This window comes from Phacochoerus africanus, chromosome 2 (genome assembly GCF_016906955.1).
Source record: "Phacochoerus africanus isolate WHEZ1 chromosome 2, ROS_Pafr_v1, whole genome shotgun sequence".
NCBI classification, from domain to species: Eukaryota; Metazoa; Chordata; class Mammalia; order Artiodactyla; family Suidae; genus Phacochoerus; species Phacochoerus africanus.
This window is the reverse complement of record NC_062545.1, coordinates 237,872,138-237,881,244: the sequence shown is the minus strand read 5'-3', so window position 1 is coordinate 237,881,244 and position 9,107 is coordinate 237,872,138. Positions and strand designations below refer to the sequence as shown.

General features: G+C 52.2%; 1 protein-coding gene across 4 annotated transcripts; it reads left to right on the top strand.

Annotated features, from left to right (window-relative positions):
• The first annotated feature begins 691 nt into the window (after positions 1-691).
• On the top strand, positions 692-7,858 carry FANCG (FA complementation group G). 4 transcript variants are annotated; one of them, XM_047767836.1, is made up of 15 exons: positions 692-751; positions 843-963; positions 1,171-1,261; positions 1,952-2,083; positions 2,294-2,496; positions 3,280-3,415; positions 3,601-3,731; positions 3,832-3,978; positions 4,306-4,457; positions 5,415-5,481; positions 5,739-6,028; positions 6,185-6,243; positions 6,426-6,581; positions 7,222-7,345; positions 7,475-7,858. In XM_047767836.1, exons 2-15 carry the CDS (start codon positions 868-870, stop codon positions 7,566-7,568), a joined length of 1,878 nt encoding a protein of 625 aa, XP_047623792.1. In that variant the 5' UTR covers positions 692-751; positions 843-867; the 3' UTR covers positions 7,569-7,858. The 4 variants fall into 4 exon arrangements, 3 of the variants coding, with proteins under 3 accessions (XP_047623792.1, XP_047623793.1, XP_047623794.1); XR_007133245.1 differs by lacking the exon at positions 692-751 and having other exon boundaries at positions 853-963; positions 7,254-7,345; XM_047767837.1 differs by lacking the exon at positions 692-751 and having other exon boundaries at positions 853-963; positions 6,185-6,231.
• The last annotated feature ends 1,249 nt before the right edge of the window (positions 7,859-9,107 follow it).

Genomic DNA, 9,107 nt, shown 5'->3' with positions numbered 1-9,107 from the left:
CTTATGGATGGTAAGGGTCGCAGTTCGTCTTTTTTTTGCATTCGGATCTCCAGTTCTACCTACAGCTGTTGAAAGGATTGGGCAGGTACGTTCTGGCAGTGCAGACTGCTCAAGCACAGGGCTGCGCTGCCAGGTAGTCGGGCTCCATGGGGTTGAGCAGACTGTGGTGAGTGTGCTGGTGCTCCATGGTGAGCAGAGACAGGTTGGGCCGATTACCGAGGGCTTCCATCTCCAGTCAGTTCTTTTTGGAGACAGTTTCTGCTGGGGATGGATTTTTCGTGGCGGCCACCGGCGGTACTACAACTCCCAGCCTGCGTCGCGCGGATCAGTGCTCCGCGGCGAGGGAAGTCCGGCACAGGCCTGGCCGGCCCGCTGCGATCCGCGAATTCCGCTACCGAGATCAACTACAAGGCTTTGGCCTCCGGGAGGGCTGCGCAGGCCGGACGGCGAGCCGTACGACTTCCCCACTCAGACACGCCTCCAGCCTCTGGCCCGCCTCAGCCTTCCTCTCCGGTCTGGTCCCGAGTCTGGTCCCGACTCGTTTGTTTCTTCCTGGAGTTTTCCGCGGAGAGTAACTCTTGAAGGCGACCAACCGCGGCCGAGCGTTTTGCTGGCCGGGCCAACCAGAGGCGAGGGTGGAAGAGGCGGGAGTGAAAGTCGCGGCGGTCAGCTAGAAGACAGTTCGTTTCTGCGGGGAAGGGCAGGCTGCCCTGATTTGGAACCCCGAGGGGAACAAAGGAGCTTCGGCGGGGTGCGGAAGTGCACGGACCCCTCCCCGCTCAGTGGGGCCTTCCGGGGGCGGGGTGGGGGGGGCAGGCTTACCCTTCAGCAGTCCTTTTCAGGTGTCCGGGCCCAGCCTCGGCCACCATGGCTCACAAGACCCTTCTGGGCTCTTCAGCATCCCATGCCAGCTGCCTGGATCTGTGGAGGGAAAAGAATGACCAGCTAGTTCGACAGGCCAAGGTAACGTGATTGCTGAGATCCTTACTTAGCAACCCCCAAATACCAGAAAAAGGGTATGCTGTGGATTTACCATCACCATTGGGGGAGGGGCTGAACTCGACCTCCCCCGAAGAGCCAGAAGTGACAGGAGGATGTCGTCCCTTGTCATAGCTGCAATGGGAGAGAGAAGGGCTGATCTTCAGTGATGCCTGACCTCACATTTGGCAGGTTGCTCAGAACTTGAGTCTGTCTCTGAGAAGACAGCAGTTGGTTCAAGATGTACTGGAAGGACTCAGGGGACTCCTCCATAGTTTGCAGGGTAAGTAGGGCCCTCCTCCTCCTCCATAGCCAGAGACAATTCCTCTTCTGCATTTCTGGGATTGAGGTGATTACTCAGGGGGCAGGAGGCCCTGTTTAAGGCATGGACAGGACTGAATGGAATCATCTTTGTTTAGATGAATCTCCTTTTCTTTATTTTTTAATTTCTCTCTCTCTCTCTCTTTTTTTTTTTTTGCTTTTCTTAGGGTTGCACCCACAGCATATGGAGGTTCCCAAGCTAAGGGTCCAATCGGAGCTACTACTGCCCGCCTATACCACAGCCACAGCAATGTGGGATCCGAGCCGCGCCTGTGACCTACACCACAGCTCACGGCAACGCTGGATTCTTAACCCACTGAGTGAGGGCAGGGATCAAACCTGCAACCTTATGGTTCCTAGTTGGATTCATTTCTGCTCTGCCACAAAGGGAATGCCTCCTTCTTTTCTCTCTCTCTCTCTCACACACACACAGCAGTAGCTGCAGCAGCAGCAACAGCAGCATTCGAAGAAGTGGTTTCCAGGATAGTCTGTTTGGAAAACTTTCTGCCCTTTTCCTACTCTGTCCAAAGAGTGGGTTCTTTACTGAGGCCATTTTGGTTGGAGAGGAGTCATCTCTTGAGTTCAGGTCTTGTTCAAGGAATAAGATCTTTCACCAGAGTGTGGTCTGTGAGACCAGCATTTGTTGCTCCAGGGCTCCCAGCGACTGTTTCTGTTCTCCCCTTGGAACTGACTGTTATCTGCAACTTCATTACTCTGAGGGCAAGCCTGGCCCAGGGTTTCACTGAGGACCTGGCACCAGATATCCAATGGGGCCTAGAGAGAGGTAAGGGCCGGAGACTGCCTCCCATGCCCCTTCCAGCCTCAGTATGGGATTAAGTCCTTGCAAGGGGGCTAGGAGGAGCAACATAATCTGTCATCTCTATGGAGATGCCCTTCTCTGATCCTCTGTGAGCTCCTCAGACCAGGAGCACCTTTGTGACCTTTGCAGAAAAGGAAAGCCCACTTCAGCTATATGTGTATGTATACTCTACAGTACTGGAGACCCAGGAGCAGCAGGAGGCCAGGCTGGAACACGGGCTCAGGGGGCTGTGGGACCCTGTCCTTCATGTTTCCTCCCTTCTGCCGGAGCTGCTCCCTGCCCTTCATCACCTGGCTGGCCTGCAGGCTGCCCTCTGGCTGAGTACTGACCGTCTTGAGGACCTGACCTTGCTGCTGCAGACCCTGAATGGCAGCGAGGTAATTTGGATGGTGATTTGGGTGTAAGGGTCTCTTCTCTCCTGCACCCCCTCCCAGCTGCAGTGTCATCATTATGTGCTGGGGAGGCTGCTGGGTTGGAGTTAAGAAGATGCAGTTTCTCTCAGGGAGTCTTAGGTTACCTTGCTCTGGTTGGTTCCTTGTTGGAGGGATTCTCTTGGGAACATTTTTTTTTTAAGTACCTTGATTATCTTGGGTAGGATTAGGGCTGTCATGACCTTGCTAAAGTTACCTCCCAGCCTCAGGCTTTTCATCAGTAGCACAAACATAGTCCTTGCCCTGTGTCCTCATGGGTTTACTCTGAGTGAGGAGACTCAGAATAATCATCACTGGAGTTTCCGTTGGACCTGACATTGTCTCTGCAAGGATGTAGGTTTGATCCCTGACCTCACCCAGTGGCTTAAGGATCCAGCATGGTGTAAAAGCTTCAGCATAGGTCACAGATGTGGCTTGGATCTGTTGTTTCCATGGCTGTGGCGTAGCCCCAGCTACAGCTCCAATTTGACCTCTATCCTGGGAGCTTCAATATGCTGCAGGTGTGGCTGTTAAAAAAAAAAAAAAAAAAAAAGAACAATAGATCATCACTACCATCACTACCCCAGGTTTTTCTCCCTCCTTTATCCTTGCCTCACAGCTATCAATCTCTTAGAATTGAGGGGACACGAATCAGGAGGACCCTTGAGTTCAAAGTCCAGGCAGAATAGACTGAGGTAGAAGGATGGATACTGACAGGCCTAGAACCTCCGATCGTCCTTTTTTCCCCAGAGCAGAGCCTCTGAGGAACTGCTGCTGCTTCTGAAAACTTGGAGGCCCCCAGTTGAGATGTCCGATGCTCCGTTGACTCTGCAGGATGCTCGAAGCTTGAGGGATGTCCTTCTGACAGCATTTGCCTATCGCCAAGGTCAGCTAGCAGTCTTACTGGTCCCTTCCTCCCAACCTGTCTTAAGGTGTCCTCTGGGCTCATGTCTTTCCTGAAATGTACCATTTGGCTCAGTAGAGCTGCTCTGTGCTCTTCTTCCCCATCATGCCCCCCCCCAACCCCCGTCCTGTTTGGCCTCTGAAAGCTTACAGCCTGATTGCCCATAGGCCTTCGGGAGCTGATCACAGGGAGCCTACCCAGGGCACTGAGCAGCCTCCATGAAGCAGCCTCAGGTCTGTGCCCACGGCCTGTGTTGGTCCAAGTGTACACAGCCCTAGCGACCTGTCTTCGTAAGATGGTAAAGGCAGTCCTAGGGTGGGTTGGGGAAGCCATGAGTGTTATGGGCAGCTTCCTACTTTGTAAGGGTAGCTGAGGCTTGTGTCCTCTCCCCCCTCTAGGGCAAGCCACAGAGAGCTCTGCTGTACTTGGTTGAAGCCGTGAAAGGGGAATCAACCTGGGGTCCTCCACTTCTGGAGGCCTCCAGGCTATATCAGCAACTGGGGAACACAGCAGCAGAGATTGAGAGTCTGGAGCTCCTGGTTGAGGTAAGGAACTATGCCAGGTGACGATATGGGGACCCGAGTTTCTTGTGTTGGAAGTAGAAGGAAGTATGGTTCCCAAGGATTGTAGACACGCTTTCTTCTTTTTCTTTCTTTTTTTCTTTTTTCACTTTCTTCTTTTTAAAAATTGTTTTTGGTTGCAGTCACCCTATGGAGTTCCCAGGCCAGGGATTGACTCTAAGCCATAGCTTCGACCTACACCGCTGCTGCAGCAACGCCAGATCCTTAACCTACTGTGTTGGGCCAGAGATTGAATCCGTGCCACCGCAGAGACAGTGTTGGATCCTTAGAACTCCTTTTTGTTTCTTTTAGGCCTTGAGTGTCACTCATATCCTTGAAGCCCCTCAGCTTCTCATTGAGGTGGAGTTACTACTCCCACCGCCTGACCCAGCCTCACCTCTTCACTGTGGCACACAGAGCCAGGCCAAGTACCTGCTAGCCAGCCGATGCCTACAGACCAGAAGGTGAGTCTGCCTTGCTCACCTGAGCTCCTCTTCCCACTTCTTCTTTTTTCTTTCTTTCTTTCTTTTTTTTTTTTTGTCTTTTTGCTATTCCCAGGCTAGGGGTCGAATCGGAGCTGCAGCCACCGGCCTACGCCAGAGCCACAGCAACGCAGGATCCGAGCCGCGTCTGCAACCTACACCACAGCTCACGGCAACGCCGGATCGTTAACCCACTGAGCAAGTGCAGGGACCGAACCCGCAACCTCGTGGTTCCTAGTCGGATTCGTTAACCACTGCGCCATGACGGGAACTCCCCCACTTCTTCTTCTTCTTTTTTTTTTTTTTGGTCTTTTTGCCATTTCTTGGGCCGCTCCCCCAGCATATGGAGGTTCCCAGGCTAGGGGTCTAATCGGAGCTGTAGCTGCCCGCCTACACCAGAGCCACAGCAACGCAGGATCCGAGCCTCGTCTGCAACCTACACCACAGCTCATGGCAATGCCGGATCATTAACCCACTGAGCAAGGGGCAGGGATCGAACCCGTAACCACAGCTCATGGCAACGCCGGATCATTAACCCACTGAGCAAGGGGCAGGGATCGAACCCGTAACCTCATGGTTCCTAGTCGGATTCGTTAACCACTGTGCCACGATGGGAACTCCCCTCTTCCCACTTCTGATGCCTCCCCTGTGATGTGACTCTGCTGCTGTTCTTGTGGGTTGGGGGATGGATGAGTCAGGGGCAGGACATGGGTCCCCCCTCTCAGCTTCCTGCCTTGCTGCTGGACCTGAACTGAGGACTCTTCACCCAGATACTAACCTCCTGTATCTTGAAAACTCTAAGGTATTCTCACAAATCCAGTCCGTAAGTAGGGTAGATGCATACTGAGCCAGTGTTGGAGTCCCAAGACCCCACCCTCCATACTCCCCAGGGCCCTTAGCTGTGGCCTAAGGTGAGGCCCATGGGTTATGACCCTTCAGGGTAGAAGATGCTGCAGAACATTACCTGGACCTGCTAGCCCTGTTGTTGGATGGATCAGAGCCAAAGGTGGGTATGTCAAGTTGCTCTGCAATGTGGTGGGAGGGTTGGAATCTCCTTTGGAGGAAGGCAGGATTGCTGTTTTCTTGCTTTTGCTTTGTTGTTCTTCCTGTCCAATCTGGGGGACCAGACTGGGAAGGTTCCCAGAGCAAGCGGGGGTCCAGGTCAGCAAGCAATGGGTGGTCTCTGCACGATACCAGAGTCTGAAGAGATTGGGGGTGGTGGCTCATGTCTCTTCAAGACACTGCATCCTCCTCCCACCCTAGTTCTCCCCACCTCCGTGCCCCCCAGGGCCCTGTGTGCCTGAGGTGTTCTTGGAAGCAGCAGTAGCCCTGATCCAGGCCGGCCGAGCCCAGGATGCTTTGACCGTATGTGAGGAGCTACTGAGCCGCACATCATCGCTGCGTCCCAAGAGGCCCCGGCTCTGGGAAGATGCCAGGAAAGGAACCAAAGAGTCACCACACTGCTCACCCTGGATCTCTGCCATCTACCTGCTTCAGGGCCAAGCTTGGGTGCAACTGGGGGCCCAAAAGGAGGCAGTTAGTGAATTTAGCCGGTGAGCGAACCCAGCAAGCCAACCAGGACTCTAGGGGAAATGTGGAGGGCTACTTTTCTAGTTGGGACCTGACTTGGTGAGCTCTGTTCTCACCTGCCCAACCCAGAGTTTCAGAGGGTTGACTCTTCTTTACCCCTGCTCTGTGTCCCACTTCAGGTGCCTTGAGCTGCTCTTCCAGGTCACACCCAAGGATAAAGAACCAGGTGATTTAGACGGTCAGTTTTCCTCTGTGGTGGTGGTGGATGTTGGTTCCCTTTCTGTGTGTTCCAGCCCACCAGGAGGGTTAAGAGAAGGGAACTCCAAAGGAACTCCAAACACAAGAGATAGAGAGGGGACTTGCGATTTGGGTGACAGTGTGGCCAGGAACAAACGTTTTGACTTTGAGAGTGGTCCCCAGGGCCTGCTTCCAGCTGTGAGCATGGGTGTACGTCAGATGTGGTGCTACAACAGCTTCGGGCAGCTGCCCTGATTAGTCGTGGACTGGAATGGGTGGCCGGTGGCCAGGATAACAAAGCCCTACAAGACTTCCTCCTCAGTGTGCAGGTGTGCCCAGGTATGTACACATGCACAACATCAGCTTTGCACAGATGCGTAAGAATAGAGAGGGCCATAGGGGAGGGACCTGGATTAGTGTGAGGGTGATGTTCCTTGATAGAGGTGGATGGAGTTGTGCCTGTGTATATGTATGGATATACCTAGGTGTGCAGACACATAAGACATACAAATGTGTATGAAGTCCTTTTAGGAGTTCTGTAGTCTTCCTGATGTCTTGAGACACAAGGACGATAACTGTGCTGAGATTATGTCATACAGGAACAGGGTCAGCTGAGCCTTTTTTTCTGGGCGGGTAGTGCCCAGGGATAGGAATCAGGATGTTTAGGAGTTCCTGTTGTGGCTTAGTGGTTAATGAACCCGACTAGCATCCATGAGTACGCAGGTTTGATCCCTGACCTCGCTCAGTGGGTTAAGGGTCTACCGTTGCTTCCAGCTGTGGTCTAGGTTGCAGACTCGGCTCGGATCTGGCGTGGCTGTGACTGTGGCATAGGCCAGGGGCAACAGCTCTGATTCAACCCCTAGCCTGGGAACCTCCATATTGCCGTGGGGGCAGCCCTAAAAAGACTAATAAAATAAAATAAAATAATGTTTAAGTCTGTGTCAAGTTCTAAAGCTCTGTACTCTGGGGTGGGCTACAGGTAATCAAGACGCTTCCTTTCACCTGCTTCAGACTCTAAGGAGGCTGGATCGAAGGGATGAGGCCATTGCTTTCTGGCAGAGGCTAGAAGCCCAAACTGACCTGCCACAAGAGAATGCTACATGGTGAGGCTGAGGGGCAGCTGGTGTCCTGGAGACCTTGAACCTATTGGGAGTGGTAGTGAATGAAAGGGAGGAAATGGCTGCCCAACTTTCTGCCTATTCTCCCTTAGACATCACCGTTTTTGCTTTCAGGTCTCTCCCCCTGTACCTAGAAACCTATTTGGACTGGATCCGTCCCCCTGACCGTGAAACCCTTCTTGAGGAATTTCGGACATCTCTGCTCTAGACCTGTGACGTGAAGGTGCTGTGTTTCCAAGAACCTGATCTTGGGCTTCAGTGAGCCACCTGTCAGGAGGGCTTTCTGCTAATACACTCCTTGGGGAGTGTGGCTAGAGCTGACCATTCCAATATAAGTCTGACATTAGAGAGGTTGGTGGTAGTGCTGCAAAATTTGTTCTAGTTATTGGTGTTCTGGTTCCAGAAAAAGCCCCTCTTCCACCAAAAAGGCACTGACTTTATTGGTAGTACCTTTTTTCCTGTTTACCTTTTTATGTTTTGAATAAAATGTGGTATCTATCTTCTGTCTGCTTACTGCACATACTTGAGTGGGAAGGCTCACAGCTGGCCGATTCAGCTGAGTGCGGGTTGTCTAAGATGCCCTCTCCCAATATCATCTATCTTATGAGCCTCAGGAGAAAGGGCTACAGGAATCCTTACTCAGGAATCAGTGCCTTTAATCCTTCTTGCCAAAAAGGAGAGTACCCCTGCAAACCCAGGATCCTGGGTGAGGCGACAGAATGAGTGGAGTTAGATAGGTCTGGAAGGTGATCTGTTCAGGTCTCTCAGAAGTGCGGGTGTCTGATTCTTAGAAGGAAGGGACAAGCAGACCTCAGAGTCTGTTAGAATGACACCTCACCCCCTCCCTAATCCAAATGTGGGATTCGATGGTCTCAGTCAATTGTGTCTCTATGGTTAGAGGGTAAAGGATGAATTAAGTCACCATACCACCAAAGCTGCCTGTTGAATATAGTCAGGGCAAGCTGGCATTTTGGGTCCAAGGTCATCAAGTCTCAGCAATGTTTTTTTTTTTTTTTTTCTTCTGCTTTAGGCTCTATTGAATCTGTTGTCTGTGTTCTGCGGTTGCTTTTTTTTGCTTTTTTTTTTTTTTTTTTTTTTTGGCCTCGCCCATGGTAGGCATGCGGAAGTTCCTGGTCCGGGGATCGAACCTCTGCCACTGCAGTGACCCAGGCCCTTGCAGTTATAACGTGGGTCATTTAACCTGCGGCGCCACAGGAGAACTACCTGTGGTTGTCTTTTGATTCCTCTCCGGAATTGAGTGTCCTTTGCATAGCTATTAATATTAATACCCAATGATAAGAAGGAGCACATACCTCCAAGCCCTGAGGAACTATAAAGATTGTGGGATTAGGGAAGAGTGGATTAAGAGCTGGAATGCTAGCCAGAGTCCGGAGTAGAGGTGGTTGGAGCCAGCGTTTTGAAGGAGCAAGGAGAGGGGTTAGAGTGCATACTCAGGTTTTGGAAGAAAATGGGTGTGTGGGTTATCACTACAAAAGGACTAGACTAATACAAGGGTTCAATCCATTGTGCCAGGTTCTTCTAGCCGGATAAACTCAGGAGCCAATGAACTGGAGCCAAGTGGGAGAGTCAGCCTCCCAGGGTTAAAGGCTCTCCTTTCGCCAGTCGATCTGGCCCCATTCCTTTCGTTGATTGGTCGAGAGTCCCAATCCGTCGAGGAAGCGTAGCGTTGCGGCCAATTGACGTGGCGTTACTAGGCGTGTTGCATCCCTGAGGCGGGAGCCGGGCC

Bases quoted from the DNA above. Each gene is read 5' to 3' on its own strand.
- FANCG (XM_047767836.1), top strand. From the start codon at position 868: ATGGCTCACAAGACCCTTCTGGGCTCTTCAGCATCCCATGCCAGCTGC. The intron at 3,416-3,600 runs GTCAGCTAGCAG...GATTGCCCATAG, and splicing joins AGCATTTGCCTATCGCCAAG to GCCTTCGGGAGCTGATCACA. The intron at 6,582-7,221 runs GTATGTACACAT...GGTGGGCTACAG, and splicing joins CAGTGTGCAGGTGTGCCCAG to GTAATCAAGACGCTTCCTTT.